The sequence below is a fragment of the Drosophila mauritiana genome, chromosome 3L, assembly GCF_004382145.1.
Source record: "Drosophila mauritiana strain mau12 chromosome 3L, ASM438214v1, whole genome shotgun sequence".
Classification (NCBI taxonomy): Eukaryota; Metazoa; Arthropoda; class Insecta; order Diptera; family Drosophilidae; genus Drosophila; species Drosophila mauritiana.
The window spans coordinates 19,849,283-19,866,285 of record NC_046669.1 but is presented as its reverse complement, the minus strand read 5'-3'; the positions used below and the strand labels follow the sequence as shown (position 1 = coordinate 19,866,285).

General features: G+C 45.7%; 2 protein-coding genes across 2 annotated transcripts; one reads left to right on the top strand and one right to left on the bottom strand.

Annotated features, from left to right (window-relative positions):
• Window positions 1–7: 7 nt before the first annotated feature.
• Window positions 8–10,648, bottom strand: LOC117139846 (mucin-2). Its single transcript, XM_033302492.1, has 4 exons — window positions 10,580–10,648; window positions 7,148–7,215; window positions 6,839–7,077; window positions 8–6,780 (listed from the first exon to the last, which is right to left on the bottom strand). Exons 2-4 carry the CDS (start codon window positions 7,187–7,189, stop codon window positions 114–116), a joined length of 6,948 nt encoding a protein of 2,315 aa, XP_033158383.1. The 5' UTR covers window positions 7,190–7,215; window positions 10,580–10,648; the 3' UTR covers window positions 8–113.
• A 2,983-nt stretch (window positions 10,649–13,631) lies between these two features.
• LOC117141096 (cationic amino acid transporter 4) lies at window positions 13,632–17,003 on the top strand. Its single transcript, XM_033304412.1, has 2 exons — window positions 13,632–13,913; window positions 14,491–17,003. Exons 1-2 carry the CDS (start codon window positions 13,772–13,774, stop codon window positions 16,356–16,358), a joined length of 2,010 nt encoding a protein of 669 aa, XP_033160303.1. The 5' UTR covers window positions 13,632–13,771; the 3' UTR covers window positions 16,359–17,003.

Below are 17,003 nucleotides of genomic sequence, written 5' to 3'. Positions count from 1 at the left end.
ATTACATTTGTACATAGTTTATATTTAATGAATATCATTCTAGGTAAATACATATCGGTGTATGATGATATTATAATATTTGTATGCCTTACAATCTACTAGACCTTCAACGACTACTTCACACTGATGCCAGTTCTGACCCCGAGGGTCAGGGAAATCACTTCCTGCTCGGAATTGTGCTCCTGGTTGGACTCGCGCTTCATGATCCTCTTGGACAGCAGGTCATCCTCGTCGGGTTTCAACTCGCGCTTGACCCTCGAGCTCTCGACTTCGTCATCGTCGAGCTCGAAGACGTTGTTGTCGGTGAAGGCCAAGTGATTGATTTCGTTGAAGAACAGGGTCTTCGCATTCCGAATGGTTCTATCGTAGCCAGGATCACTCAGTGGCGGCAGATATGTGGCTGGAATTCGGCTTGTGCCCCTGTATCCGGAGTCAGGGCAGCGTGGATCGATGGACCCTGGGTAGCAGTATACTGGCGTGGTTCCGGCAATCGGAGGTCTGGACGTTGTTCCTGGCAGGCACTCAGGATCCGATGATCCCGGATAACACCTTGGTCTAGGTGTCGTTGGCGGTGTCTGGGGACAGCGACTATCCGTGGAGCCGGGGTAACAATTGGGCCTGGAAGTAGTTAAAGGAGCTCTGGTCGAGGGAGGAGCATAGGTGGCAGGTTGACATTTAGGATCGCTGGAACCAGGATAGCACCTGCTAGCAGTTGTTGGTGGAAGATAGGTAGCGGGCTGGCAAGACGGATCATTGGAGCCCGGATAGCAGCGGGGCTTGGGCGTGGTGATAGGCGTTTTAGTTACTGGAGGCCTGTTCGTAGCTGGTTGACAATCTGGATCATTGGAGCCCGGATAACATCTTGGCCTGACCGTCGGAATCGTTGTCCTTGCCGTTGTCGGTGGGAGGTAGGTAGCGGGTTGGCACTCAGGATCCTTCGAACCCGGGTAACACCTGGGTCTCTGTGTAGTTACTGGCGCCTGTGGACAGCGCGTATCCTTCGAGCCCGGAAAACAATTTGGACTAGATGTGGTTACTGGAATTCTTGTTGTAGGAGGAGAATAAGTTGACGGCAGGCATTCGGGATCATTGGAGCCGGGATAACATCTTGGCCTCAAAGTTGTGACAGGTGCTCTTGTTGCTGGTTGGCAGTCAGGATCTGGAGAGCCTGGGTAACACCTCGTCGTGGTAACTGGCGTTCTTAGGGTTGTCGCCTGAGTTGGTTGCGGACACCTAGGATCAATTGATCCCGGGTAGCAATTTGGCTTAGGTGCTCTTGTAGTTGAAGGTGGCAAGTACGTGGCTGGCTGGCATCTTGGATCATCGGAGCCATCTGAACATCCTGCCTTCCTTGTGGTTGGCACTTTAGGACATCTGGGATCGGGCGAACCAGGGTAACAATTCAGACACTCCGGATCTGATGATCCAGGGAAGCATTTGGGCTGCGAAGTAGTTGGTGGCCTCTGTGGGCAACGACTATCCGTGGAACCTGGGTAACAATTTGGTTTTGGGGTTGTGAGAGGAGCTGTTGTTGGTGGTTGGCAATAGGGATCGCTTGATCCTGGATAACACCTAGGCTGGGTTGTAGGAACTGTTGGCCTTGGTGTAGATGGCGGAAGATACGTGGTAGGCTGACAGTCGGGATCTGTGGATCCTGGGTAACATTTTGGCCTTAGCGTCGTTTGAGGCGTCTGTGGGCACCGACTATCTGTTGATCCCGGATAACAATTTGGCTTCCTCGTGGTTACAGGCGTTCGAGTTGTCGGTGGCAAGTTCGTTGTTGGCAGGCAGCTAGGATCACTGGAACCCGGATAGCACCTAGGTCTAGCCGGAGGAATCGTTGTGCGTGAGGTTGTGGGAGGAAGGTAAGTTGCGGGCTGACATTCGGGATCCGGTGAGCCAGGATAACATCTGGGCTTTTGTGTTGTTGCGATTTCCTGCGGACAACGTTTATCCGTGGAGCCTGGATAGCAATTTGGCTTGGATGTTGTCACAGGAGTCCTTGTAGTTGGAGGCACATAAGTTGCTGGCTGACATTCAGGGTCCCTTGACCCAGGATAACATCTGGGTTTCAGGGTAGTTATTTGTGATCTAGATGTCGGTGGGGAATATGTGGCTGGTTGGCATTCGCGATCTGTACTCCCGGGATAACACCTAGGCCTAGATGTAGTTAATGGTGTCCTTGTTGTGGTAGGTTGAGTTGGTTGCGGACAACTGGGATCTGTAGATCCTGGATAACATCTCGGCTTGGGGGCAGTAGTGGGTGGCCGACGTGACGATGGAGGTAAATAGGTGGCGGGTTGGCAATTTGGATCATCTGAACCCTCAAAGCATCCTGCTTTCTTTGTGGTTGGGATTTTTGGACATCTTGGATCGGGCGAACCGGGATAGCAATTGAGGCACTCCGGATCTGATGAGCCAGGATAACACTTGGGTTGCGGAGTAGTAGGTGGCTTCTGAGGGCAACGACTATCTGTAGAGCCTGGATAGCAGTTTGGCTTAGATGTAGTTACAGGTACTCTTGTTGTGGGCGGCAAATAGGTTGCTGGTTGACATTCTGGGTCACTGGATCCCGGATAACACCTTGGCTTCGTAACGGGAATGGTCGTGCGTCTGGTTGTAGGTGTTCGAGTTGTCGGTGGCAAGTTGGTTGTTGGCTGGCAGCTAGGATCACTGGAACCAGGATAGCACCTTGGTCGTGTTGGAGGAATCGTTGTGCGTGATGTTGTGGGAGGAAGGTAAGTTGCAGGCTGACACTCAGGATCTGGTGAGCCCGGATAACATCTTGGCTTCGATGTAGTTATAACAGGTCTTGAAGTCGGTGGAGAATAGGTTTTAGGTTGACAGCTGGAGTCGGTTGATCCAGGATAGCACCTTGGTTTGGTCGTTGGGATGGTGGGTGATACGGTTGTTGGAGGGAGATACGTGGCTGGTTGGCACTCAGGATCTGTAGAGCCCACAAAGCATTTCGGTTTTTGAGTCGTTGGCGGATTCTGGCGGCAACGACTATCCGTTGATCCTAAATAGCAAACAGGCTTTGATGTGGTTATCGGCGTTTTAGTTGTTTGAGGAGGCTGGCAACCGGGATCATTGGATCCTGGATAACACCTTGGCCTGACTGTAGTAACTGTCGTTGGGGGCAAGTAAGTTGCAGGCTGACACTGTGGGTCAGTGGAGCCAGGATAACATCTAGGCTTTGTTGTAGTCACTGGTATCTGCGGGCATCGTCTGTCTGTCGAGCCAGGATAACAACTTGGCTTCGATGTAGTTATAGTAGTTATAGGCCTTGTGGAGGTAGGGGTGGGAATAGTAGCTGGTTGACATTCGGGGGCAGTAGATCCCGGATAACATCTAGGTTTCTGTGTAGTTATAGGTACCCGAGTCGTGATTGGTTGAGTTGGTTGTGGACAACTGGGATCTTTAGATCCTGGGTAGCATCTGGGCTTGGGTGCAATTGTGGGAGGGCGACGAGATGATGGTGGCAAAAAAGTGGCAGGCTGACACCTTGGATCTTGTGAGCCCTCAAAGCATCCGGATTTCTTTGTGGTAGGAACTTTGGGGCATCTCGGATCAGGAGAGCCAGGATAACAATTCAGGCACTCAGGATCTGAAGAGCCAGGGGAGCACTTCGGTTTTAGCGTAGTAGGTGGTTTCTGGGGACAGCGACTATCGGTGGAGCCTGGATAACAATTTGGCTTGGATGTTGTCACAGGTGTTCTAGTTGTAGGAGGCTGTTGACATTCTGGGTTTGGTGAGCCAGGGTAACATCTAGGCTTTTGTGTTGCAACGGGTTCCTTTGGACAGCGTCGGTCTGTTGAGCCCGGATAGCAATTTGGCTTTGATGTAGTTACGGGAATTCTGGTCGTCGGAATAGTTGGCACGGTGGTTCTAACAGAAGTTGGCGGAAGGTAAGTTGATGGCTGACACTCGGGGTCTAGAGATCCTGGATAGCATCTTGGCTTGGAGGTGGTAATTGGTGGCCTAGTTGCAGGTTGGCATCCAGGTTCCCGTGATCCAGGATAACACGTCGGCTTAGCTGTTGTTAAAGGAATCCTAGTTGTTACAGGTACTCTTGTTATCGGAGGCGAGGAAGTAGCAGGCTGACACTCGGGGTCAGTGGATCCTGGGTAGCAGCGTGGTCTAGCCGTGGAAGTGGGTGCCCTTGTTGTAATCTGTGGGCATCCCGGATCTTTTGATCCTGGGTAGCACCTTGGTTTAGGAGCAATTGTAGGAGTCCGCTTTGTTGATGGCGGCAAGTAAGTGGCAGGTTGACACCTGGGATCATCGGAACCATCAAAGCATCCTGCCTTTTTCGTGGTTGGGACCTTAGGACATCTAGGATCGGGTGAACCAGGGTAACAATTCAGGCACTCCAGATCTGTTGAACCGGGATAGCACTTTGGCTTTGCTGTAGTAGGTGGGTTTTGTGGACAGCGACTGTCGGTGGATCCAGGATAACAATTTGGTTTCCTTGTTGTTGGTGGCTGGCAGTATGGATCGCTTGAACCAGGATAACACCTTGGTTTGGTAGTAGCAATCGTGGTTCTTGCTGTTGCTGGTGGAAGGTAAGTTGCAGGCTGACAGTCAGGATCTGTGGATCCAGGGTAACACCTAGGTTGTGGCGTAGTTTGCGGTGTCTGCGAGCAGCGACTATCTGTGGAGCCCGGATAACAGTTTGGCTTAGGCGTGGTTATTGGCCTTCTTGTTGTCGGAGGCTGGCAACTAGGATCGCTGGAACCCGGGTAACACCTTGGCCTCGACGTTGTTATTGTCGTTCGAACCGTAGTTGGTGGGACAATAGTAGCAGGCTGACATTCAGGGTCCGTTGAGCCAGGATAACATCTCGGCTTTGATGTCGTCACGGGTTCTTGGGGGCAGCGCCTGTCTGTCGAACCAGGATAACAATTTGGCTTGGAGGTAGTTACGGGCCGCCTAGTCGTAGCTGGTTGGCATTCGGGATCATTGGAGCCTGGGAAACACCTGGGCTTAATAGTAGTAATAGGTGTCCGGGTGGTTGGTTGAGTTTGCCGCGGACAACTGGGATCCGTTGATCCAGGATAACACCGTGGTCGCGGTGCAATTGTCGGTGGTCGACGAGTCGAAGGCGGTAAGTAGGTAGCGGGTTGACATCTAGGGTCATCCGAACCATCATAGCATCCAGCTTTCTTTGTCGTTGGCACTTTGGGACATCTCGGATCGGGAGAACCCGGATAGCAATTGAGGCACTCTGGATCGGATGAGCCGGGATAGCATTTTGGCTGTGGAGAAGTGGGTGGCTTCTGAGTTATACGCGTTGCGGGTTGACAGGAAGGATCTGGTGATCCAGGATAACACATTGGTCTTGGAGTTTGTGGGCAACGAGTATCCGTTGAGCCAGGATAGCAATTTGGCTTTGATGTTGTTACTGGAACTCTGGTTGTCGGAATGGGAGTTCTTCTTGTTGTTGGTGGAAGATAAGTAACAGGTTGACACTCAGGGTCAGTGGATCCTTGAGAACATCTTGGCTGCGATGTGGTAATCGTTGGCCTTGTTCTGGGTTGACACTCTGGATCTGTTGATCCCGGGTAACAACGTGGCCTCTGCGTAGTAATGGACGGTCTCCTCGTTGTTGGCGGAACGTATGTTGCAGGCTGACACTCCGGGTCATCGGATCCTGGATAGCATCTTGGCCTTACTGTGGTAATAGGTGCCCTTGTTGCCGGTTGACAATCAGGATCGGTTGATCCTGGGTAGCAACGCGGCTTGGTCGAAGATCTTCTCGTGGTTGGTGGAAGATAGGTAGCTGGTTGACATTCCGGATCCCTTGATCCGGAAAAACACCTTGGCTTTGTTGTTGCCGGCGGCGCAACGCGACAGCGAGGATCAGTTGAGCCCAAAGGACAACTGGGTGGGGACGTAGTTTGCGGAGTTTCCGAACAGCTTGGATCGCTGGATCCAGGATAGCATCGTGGCCTGGGCGTGAATGTTGAGGCTATTGGTATTCTGATCGTTGTGGGTGGAGGGGAAGTGGGCTTTGGGCAGCCTGGCTCCCTGGAGCCAGGGTAGCAGCGAGGCTTTGGTGAAATTAGATGGTCCTGTAGACACTGAGGATCAGTTGATCCTTCGGGGCATGGCAACGACCTGAGACTGCCGCAAGTGTAGTCCCTCTTACACGCTCCATTGCAGAGTTCAATGTCACACTTCAGATACACCTGAGATCGGTCGGGGAACCTAAATGCCTTGAGTGTATTGTAGTAGGTGGATGTTAGACTGGAGCCCGCCTCAAACTTTCGCCATTCCCCAAAGATTTTCTCCTTTATCGAGCATCCCCTCTTGTCCGACAGCTGCAATCTCTTCGTCGTCCTGGCCTCAAAGTCCATGTCATCGGAGGCATAGCATTGCAGTATGTTTATATCCCATGCCTGTTCCGAGTGCTTAACGTTGATGGTGAAGGTGATGTCAGTTCCCAGGGTTAGAGTGCCCTGGATGGGCTTGACATTGGGAGGAGTTCCCGTGCCGATCTCCATCCAGCACTCTACCGGCCCACTCGGTGTATCCACCGATATAACCTCGAGCATGTCCACGACAAATGGCTTGAAATATACAGTCTTCTCACGTTCATCGCCTCGACTGCACGATATTTTCCGTGCTATATCGAAGCTGTTTTGTATGTCCCTGTCGTCCTGGATGATCAGGATGTTCTCGATTGAGGCGCAAACGGAGCACGAGGGCTTGCTGCCGCATCCATCGTATGGCACTGTGAAAGTGAAACTGCGTCCCGATCTGTCGCCCTTCACGTAGCTAATTAAAGATGGTTGTTAAAGGGGGGGATTCGGAGCTATCAATGGTGTATACCCACTTGCACTTGGCGTCGCTGAAGTATCCCTGGCTGTAGATGACTCCCTCGAAGTCCTCGGAGAACTCAACCTCGACCATCATACCACCACCTTGGTCGCATTTCACATCGATCTTCTCGATGTGCTTGGCCGACAGAGAAGTGTCGCGCGCTAATCTCGGCGAGGAGTCGTCAAACTCAAGTTCGCCCAAAACGTCATTGAGCGCCTCATCATCACTCAGATCATTGCCCCAAGTGGTGACCTTGACAGTTATGCGAAATAATAATCCGCAATTTAATGGTTTCTAGATGGATATCGGTGGATGTACTCACCAAGAGCAAGGCCCACACGAAAATGTGGCCGACGTTGACCATCTTAAATGTAAGTCTTGAGCTTTATTCTGAAAAACAGTCAATTAAAGTGTGCTTAATATATGATGATAATATATGATATGGTGGTGTTTATGATCTTCCGAATTGAACAGCTTAATTTATTGCTTCAATATTTATTATTGAAGTATTTAAAGTTATTAACATATTTATTAGTTATCGCTGACCTATAGCTAAGGACTGTTATATCTTAAAGCTGACTCAAAAATTAAATTAAAAATGATATTCCCCTTGGTCTCAGTAAAAACAAGATAATATTTGTGTAAATTAAGTTTATGGCCAATTCGGTACTGCGGCGGTTGTTTAATCACGTCAGTAACCTTCCACCTTTGGGTGACTCACTGGATCAAGATCTGCGAAAAGGGCGCTTTCGATGGGATCAAAGAGGGCCATATATCAATCAGCGCGAAGGTGACGAAAAATTAATTCACCGAATATCCAGACATATATTTGCATAGGTCGGGCTTGTCAAGCGATCTCTAGCGCTGGGTGAGGTAAGATCTTCTTTATCGCTAATTACGGTTGAGTGCAACCTGTCGAGTGTTTACACGAGCTGCGAGCAGCCGGACGGACCTCTTTTGCCCGACGAATGGAGGGTGCTGCACCAGCGCCACTAAAACGGGTTTGGTTTTTAAATAATACAACTAACCTTTAAGAGAGAAGAAACAAATGGGAAAGATGCTGCGGATTTCAAAATCCATAAATTCAAGACTCGCGCACGAAGGGAGCAGGGCGGCGAAACAACTAGTGACGAATGCCTATATGCTTAGCCGCCAGTTGATAAAGGGGCTTCGATTTGGGTATTTGGGGCCTTTGTTTGGCATTGGCTTCTGCAATCCGATGGCTCTCGGCTCCTCTTGTTTTTTGCCATCTCGCATTTGAAGTTGGGCCCCGGATGATTAGGTGTTTTTCTTTTTTTTTTATTGATTGTGGCCCCTTTTGTCTAGGTTATTCCAAGCATTAAGCTAACGAGGGGCGAAAAAGTACCATTTGATTACGGATGATTTGGCGTGTGAAGTCTTCTGTTTTTGTTCTTACGTCACTGGTTATTAGAACCCAATGCTAAGCACTTCTTCTCTGCCATGAATAAATCCCACATTAATCAGAAAAATTAGTAACTTTTATCTGTTTTCGTGTTCTTGAAATTTCCTTCTCGTAATTTCCCTTTCATTTGTGTGATCTTGCTGAATTCCCCGAAATGGAAACAACTTTTTGCTTGTAAATACAAACACCTCACATTTGGCAAGAGCTCCACTGTAGATGATTGTGACGAAACACCGCCCATTCATACATCCGATTCATATTCAACGCGATTAATATGGTATCTCTTTTGCTCCCAGCTTTCCGTTCGCTTAATCTTCAGCGACCCAATTTTTTGGCTTTTTGGAGGTTCGAAAACATTGGCCTGATATCTCAGTTTGCTTCTTTTTTTTTGGTTTTTGCGGTTGGGTTTGATATGACTGCATAATTATGGCCAATTTGATAAAAATTGGTTCACCATGTCAAAAAATTGCTCATTTATTTTGGCCATAGTTTTATCACGATATAGTTATTTGGTTCGCAAGATTAATAGTTCGGCTCATTTATTTAATTGCTAAACAAACACATTAATGGCTTGTATGGATTAAAAGACAAGCTATAGAATTAGGAGCTATGAGATAGATATTTATAGGTACACAATCATCATTCTATAATTGGGCAATTATAGCTCTGAAAAGCGATTATTGATTTGGGTGTCGAAATAGATAGAATGGGTGATCCCTGCGCTGTTGGCCAGAAATCATATTCGATTGTGTTGGCTAACGATTGAGCGTTAATAAAAACAACTTGGACATTGATGGCTTCACCCTGAACTTTTGACATTTCAGCGCCTCGCATAGGCGTATATCTTCGTATTAATCACGGCGAACAGGTGATTAGACCACCACGTATGCATATAGCCACACATTTGTGTATTGTGCAAAATGTGCAAAACTAGTGATCTCCTCCAGCGATTGATTTAGCCGACATTCCATGTCTGGGCTCGGGCACTCATAACTTGGCTATTCAATGCACTGCGCTGACAAATTGGTGAAATGCGGCTGACTTGCATTGTTGGCCATCAGTTATGGGCAGTTAGCATGAGTCGGTTTTGGCCAATTTCGGATAGGCGCCGATTTGGTAAGATGATCGCTCGTTTCTCAAATAGACATGTTACGAACAATCTAATTTACATTTTTGCGCCGCTTTTAATTGGGTATTTATGGACACTTTGCATAGATTACCAAGTGCTGGCCATATTTTCGAACAACTCACAAGGATCTGGCTGATTTCAGATACAATCATTCTTAATTTAATTCTTATTCAAGGTACTTAACTAAATGAATTTTGACAGATTAACAACGAAATGCAAATGGCATTCAGGCCCCGGATCTGCGAAACTTGTTTCTCGTCTAAATTGATTACAAAGAAATGCAAAAAACGGGTAAACGGACTTGTGAAAAGAATGCTTTTTCAAGGCTTAAATCAATTGATCTTCTCCGAAAATAATTTTTAAAAATATATAAAAAATATACGCAGTTAGAAACCGTGAGATTTTATGAGGCGTATTATTTCGGGTTTAACCTGAATTAGCGTTGTTTATTTTTTAGCTTTGCGATTCTGTCATTTTGTAACTTTTTCTGGACTTGGTGAGGATTTAATTACTTGCGTCACAGTCATTCACTTTCTACTTTTTTAACAACAAATATCTATATATATTTAAGTGTGATAGCCGGCTAAATGTAAATACAAGGTCAAATCTGCGTGGGTCGTAATGGAAAAAGCTAATAATTATTTAAGTTTGGCGATCCCAAAATTGGCCAATTTCTTATTAAAATTTATAAAATGCTGCATCTTTGTTTTTTACTGATTTAAAATGCATGCGAATATGAAATGTATAAAATATGCAAAATCAAGCGTCGTAAAACTGAGCAAGTTTTTGATTATTTAAAATTTCCTTAGCTTATTACTGATTAAAAAAAATGTTGCATTAGTTAATAGTATTTTTTTTTTGGTAATATTTGGATTAAGTTTTGCTGTATCCACACATTAAAACAGAATTTCCAAATATTCCAACTCTAAAGTGTAACTTCGATTAAAAGTTTAGTGAATCCTTCCATATTTATGTTTATTTAAGACGAGTTCTTGGGCAAGCACTGAGTTCACTTTGGACCATTCACTTGGTTAATTGCATCGATTCACATTTTCTGGCCTTAATTAACGGCCTATGGAGTTGATCACATCAAATCACTGAATGTCTTTTGGTAACACAGTGGAACACTTTGACCATTTATTCGGCCATCAGTCGGATATCACCACTGGACCACTGGACCACTTGGATAAGCTTGGACTTACTGCACTGGCTGGTGGACTTGGGCTCGGGAAGAGATCTGGCTGGGATGCAGCTGGCGAAGTGGACGTTGCCGCACTAAGCGCCAAAGAGACTCGTCTTCGTTTATATACACACACGGCGTATGATTTAACAGAAATCGTCTCGGATATTGCCTCAAAAATCCAAAGACGCGGCAAGTAAAATACAACGGCAACAAAAACAGAAACGGAAAATAAAAAACAAAAACGACAAATAATACAACCAATGCTAGTAGCTTAATATATTTGTTGTTGTTTATTTTACGTCGCTCGTGGTTTTATACACGCACACTCCACTAAATCGGGTACTACGATTTATTGGCAGGTTGTGATTATTTATTCGCGCACACAAAACGGATTCAGATTAGAATTTATCTTTCGAGCGATGAAAAAACTAAATAGTACCCGCTTTAAAGTGAACTTGCAAATGTCAGAGGTCAGCTGATAAAACACCTAATGTACTTCAATTTGTTTGCCGAATTAAACAAGTTATAGGATCACGGGAATAATACGTATTCGTTTATGGGGGTGTGTCATTTGGAACGTAATTACCAAGCTGGTTGGATAATTATAGCAGTGTGTTAATTATTATTAAAAAAATATGCATATTCCTTAACGTTTTTATATCATGCTCATTAACTTCACACATATCTTTAAAGTCCTTCGGCAAGTTTAAGGACTAGATTAATATATATGGTGATAAAATATAAATATAAATATATTGCAACTAGCTGTTCTTAATAGAAACGCAGGTTAATGATTTTAATTTGGATATTAGCCCATCTGCGGGCCCAAGGTCACCGAAATATCTGGAAAATGTATCTCTGGGCATAATGATCAATCTTTTCATGGGCGTTATCGTTGCATCATGTCACCATCATCAATCTAAGCCTTTCCGAATCGATTGCCCAGAGTTAGGGCATCCAGTAGCCCGGCGCCTGGAGCCAACTATTTTTTCCATTCATATGGAGTTCGTGGGCAGCGAGACGCGTGAGCACCGTCCACACGCCGTCTCCCTAGCCGTTTTAGCCATTTGAGTCGCCGTCTTAGCCATCTTGACCCAAGCGCGCGACTGGCACATTTTGTAGCTAGCTGAAAAATGAAAACCAAAAACCAACAACTGAAAACTGAAAACTGAGCTGAAAAACTGCACCTTCGCCGGTGTGCTTTTAGGGCCAAAGAGTCAAAATCCGTCATTGCAACTACCTGTGCTACAAGATGTGGGCTCGCAGGGAGCGGGGTACTGGGACTTTGGCCATATGGAGATGGAGGTGTGCGATGGAGATGTTGTCATGCAACTACAGCCGGCATTGCGGACAGGTTGACGACGGATTCGGAGCCGATGCGATGCCGATGCGCCTGGTCATCCCTAACAGGTATTAGTATTCAAAGTTTTGGAAGCCCAGCGTCCGCTTCGTGATGCTGATAGATTTTCGCAGCCAAATGGCAACGGTCATGGCGAGATGGCGATGGTGGGCTGTCGCCATGGGAAGAATACGGATGGAGACGGATGGTAGGGTAATTCCCTTAGCCACCGTCATATGGTTAGGCCGAACCCGAACCCCAAATCCGTATCCATATGCAGGCACGATCTGCATCGCGATGCCAGAGGTGCCTCCGAAGGCGCTTCTGCCTTTGACACACATCACGTAACCCACTGAGCCAGTGGATGGTAGCTGCTGCTCCGAAAACCGCTACTAAAAAGCCATAACCTTATTATAATAGTTATTGTACTATAATAGACAGGTGACCATCCCAGAAGGGTCTCTCCTTAAAGAAGGATCTATATCTACAAAGCTTTTGTCATCTAATTATAATCATTCTGTTATCATAGAGATGTGAAATATGGTAATGCTTTTTTATAATATAACATTATTAATAACTAATTTACCAACTTAGCTTTATAAGAAATCCCCAAGAGTACTTCCCATTCGACTTAACAGTACTTGGTACATCTTTACTTAAAAACCCTAACTTATTGCATTGCACTAAAGTTTCGTTGATTGGGCTTTTCAACACATAAAGAAGTGTTGCGAACTACACTTAAAAACACCAACATATGTTTAATGGAAAACGTAATTTTTGGTCGCCATAAAGGGTGTGACAACCTATCTATCGCGTGGATCAGCAAAGATCACATATTCTTGCATTCGCTCGGCGGCAGTGACAAAACAAATTCGTGATCAGACATTTCGTTATTACCGGACATTGTTGGCTGCGAAGAAATAGGCAAAAGTAAGCCTCACTGGTTCTCCAACAAGTTTTGTTGGTGCGAACACACCTTGTGGCGATTAAAACTAATTTCAGACATAAAATAATAATAATACAACTTATTGGCTGTTTATTATTAAATTTTAGTACTAGCATTCGGTACTCATAATTTCCTTATTTTGCTAGTATTCGGAATATTTATGTGCAATTAGTTGGCATCAATTTTGAAAGACTTTTAGCTTAAAATATACGATAATTTTGTAAATGCATTATTCTAATCATCACTAAGCGACATTCCGATTACAAATGTCGATCATTTGATTGGCAAGTGTAACAGCAATTTGTTTAAAATGGTTACGGTAATTTAGTTTCCGGTTTTGGCACACAAACACAAGCAAGCTTTCAAACGAAGTTAAGTGGCCTTTAAAAGTATGCTCCATTATATGGAAATATATGCAGATATTTTATTTCCGATTAAACGGAATTGAATGGTATACTTTGCGGGGACCTAAATCTAAAAAACTTGGTAAATAAATATAAAAAAAAATTGTTTAAGGCTTAACTAAAAATATAAATATTTCATTAGAGATTATTCAACGCATTGAGAACTAAAAGATATCGGAATATTCCGAATAATAATTTGTAGTTTACTCTATAATTTCCATACCAAAGGTTTTTTGAAAACTATTTGGTGTGACAATTTTATCGCACTTCAAAAAAAGCTCAGTGACGAAAGCTGCCTCCTGGCCGTGTGCAAACACTCGGCAAGTCGCCCACTGAGCTTTCGAATTTGATGCAAAAATCGATACAGTCACAGCTGTTTGTGTACAACAAGTGAAAGTGTCCCGAGTGCCGCATCGAATATTCCGTGGAATACATCCAAATATCCCCCAGATTCAGATCCTTCAAGTGGCCCAAGAGGCGCTAACTCCTTTCCACTCGGTTTCAACTTTTGTCTCGACCAGGATGCCGAGCTCACGACGTGCGATCCTGAGGCACATATTGTCGGGCATTTGCACCAAGATGAATCGCACCAAGTCGGTGCCCACTGACGTCATGGAGACGCCGCTGAACCGCTGCCTCAACACCTTCGACATCGCTCTATTGGGTACTTTCGGTTAATCGATCAGTAACCGGCTTGTTCTCCGGTCTCCCACTCCGATTAGGGAACAATATGTTGGGGCTACAATGCTTTCAATGCAAACATCTGCTATCTTAAAGTTCAGAGTTGGGGGTACTTAAAGATACATTGTAGAAATTACTGTTTTTTTATTTGAACACGTTGAATGTTTAAGTATTTAATAATTTTTAAACAAGTTTCACAGGGCCACATGCGCATCTTTCGGCCAAAATGACTTGCTAAACATTCAACAACTTCTTTAAAAGCCATTCCCCAAGTAGTTTTTATTATTTATATATATTTTTAACAACGCACTAGACTAACCTTCAAAGTAAAGAAAATCCCTGATATGAAGACAGAGAGATGCTTTTGAAATCCCCTAGAGATTCCTAGAGATTTTAAAACCCTTCACATAGGAATAGAACATGATTTCCCTTATCAATATTCCTTGACATCTGAATTATTGCTTTACAAGAACCAGAAATTTGAGTATGTGTCATCCACCAAAAAAAAAGACTATCTCCACATATATCATATATGTATGTACCCATGTATTTACCCCCAGGCATTGGCCATATGGTTGGCGCTGGCATCTACGTGCTGACTGGAACTGTGGCCAAGGAAATGGCCGGACCCGGGATCATATTATCCTTCATCCTGGCCGGATTCATATCGATGCTGGCCGCCCTGTGCTACGCGGAGTTCGGAACTCGAGTGCCCAAGGCGGGATCGGCCTATGTGTACACCTACATTTCGATGGGCGAGTTCTGGGCCTTCGTCATCGGCTGGAATATCCTGCTGGAGCACATGCTGGGAGCAGCTTCGGTGGCCAGGGCCTGGAGTGGATACGTGGATTCGATGCTGGGCGGTTGGATTGGGAACACAACGCTGGAGCTAACGGGTGGCATCCACGAGCCCGGACTGGCCCAATACCCCGACGTCTTGGCCTTCCTGGTCTGCATTGTTTACGCGGCTGCTCTGGCCGGAGGAGTAAAGGCCACGGCGGTGTTTAATAGTCTCCTCACCCTGGTCAATATAGCCGTGATGATTCTGGTCATCAGCGTGGGATTCTGGTATGCGGATGGCAAGAATTGGTCCGAGGCAGAGGGTGGATTCCTGCCCTACGGCGTTGGAGGAGTCATCGCCGGTGCGGCCACCTGTTTCTACGCCTTTGTGGGCTTCGATTCCATAGCCACTTCCGGTGAGGAGGCCAAAAACCCATCGGTATCCATACCCGTGGCCACTATCATCTCATTGTTCGTGGTGACAGTGGGCTACATCCTTGTCAGCGCCGCCCTGACCCTCATGATTCCCATCAGTGAGATCAATCCGGCTGCCTCATTGCCGGAGGCATTTGGTCAATTGAACCTCTCCTGGGCCAAGTACCTGATCTCCATAGGAGCTCTGTGTGGAATGACCACCACCCTGTTGGGATCGCTGTTCGCCCTGCCACGCTGCATGTACGCCATGGCCTCGGATGGATTGCTCTTCAGCTGCTTCGGCAAGATTAACCCGACTACCCAGGTGCCGCTGCTGAATCTAGTGGTATCCGGGGTAATGAGTGCCTGCCTCGCCTTGGTCTTCGATCTGGCCAAGCTGGTGGAGTTCATGTCCATTGGCACCTTGTTGGCCTATACCATCGTTTCGGCCAGTGTGATCATCCTGCGATACCGTCCCATGGAGCGAATTCATACCACGATTAGGGTACCGGCAGTGGCGGGAAGTCCCGACGACGACGACGATGATGATGAGGATGTGGCGTCCCAGTCCAGCATGGATACTTCCTCGCCGACCAGTGAGATGATAGAGGAGGTCCTAGCTGGAAGACTTAAGGCCCAGTTCAGGTGCTTGGAACCCCTACTAGGACGTTTCGAACCGGGATCTGTGGTCTCCGTCGCCGTGATGCTGTTCATCTTCCTGAGCTTTGCCATCTGTGTGGAGCTGAAGGTGTCGTGGACGCAACTGTATACGGGCACCTGGTGGGCCCTGATCATCTATGGATTCATCATCTTCGCAGCCAGCACTTGCGTGGCCGTGATAGCTGTCCATAACCAGAACACCCGTGGCCTGATCTTCAAAGTGCCCCTGGTTCCCTTCGTTCCTGCCCTTGGAATCTTCTGTAACATCTTGTTGATGGTCCATCTGGATGCCGTGACTTGGGTAAGGTTCTTTGTCTGGGTTTGCATCGGTATGGTGGTGTACTTCCTCTACGGGATTCGCAACAGCAAAGAGGGTGAGGTCTGCTCCTCGTACTCCATCCTGATGACCACTTCGGAGGCTGGAAAGGTGCCGTGGGGTTCCTTCAAGGCAACATCCGGTGGCAAGAAGTCCAGTAAGCACTCCATCTTCGAGAGATTCACAGGACGCAGCAAGCCGGAGGACAAGAAATCCATTGTAGAGGAAAGCGAAAACGAGACGTCCGGATATTCCTAAGTCAATTCTTCCAATTGGAACCCAAAGCTTCAACCCGAATACAGATCGTGAACCAAAATCAAATCAATATCGGTTATGGACAGTGAAAGATACATTTGTTATGGTTTCGGTTTATTATTTCTGAAAAGTTAAATGTACATAGATAAAACTACATCAATTGGTTACTGTTCTTTTGGAAATGATTATAATACTTATTTTCTATGTAATACCAGAAATATGTTCAATTATGTTAGAAGATTTTTTAAATCAAAGGTTTCGGGGTTTGATTTATTATTATTTTGAAACAGATACGGTTTAAAGTCCTCATAAGGGTGTACTAAAAGCATCTCTATATAAATAATCCATTTCCAATTCTATGCATTCCAAAAACCCAACGTTGAACGAGACATATAAAGGAAATTTTGGTATATAACATATTATGGCGAAGTACCTTTTATATTATATATATATATAATATCAAGGTATAGCTTTTTACAGTGTATTATTGCAAACAATATCGCAGAAATGGTATTACACACAACAAAAAACGTATTTACTCTGCAAACGTACAAATAAATTTATTAAACGTTATGCACACATGGCATTTGTTAAACAATAGTACACACATACATGTCTTTAAATAACTATATATATTTATAACTGTGT

Bases quoted from the DNA above. Each gene is read 5' to 3' on its own strand.
- LOC117141096 (XM_033304412.1), top strand. From the start codon at position 13,772: ATGCCGAGCTCACGACGTGCGATCCTGAGGCACATATTGTCGGGCATT. The intron at 13,914-14,490 runs GTACTTTCGGTT...ATTTACCCCCAG, and splicing joins CTTCGACATCGCTCTATTGG to GCATTGGCCATATGGTTGGC.
- LOC117139846 (XM_033302492.1), bottom strand. From the start codon at position 7,189: ATGGTCAACGTCGGCCACATTTTCGTGTGGGCCTTGCTCTTG. The intron at 7,078-7,147 runs GTGAGTACATCC...ATAACTGTCAAG, and splicing joins TCGTGTGGGCCTTGCTCTTG to GTCACCACTTGGGGCAATGA. The intron at 6,781-6,838 runs GTGGGTATACAC...ATCTTTAATTAG, and splicing joins TTCAGCGACGCCAAGTGCAA to CTACGTGAAGGGCGACAGAT.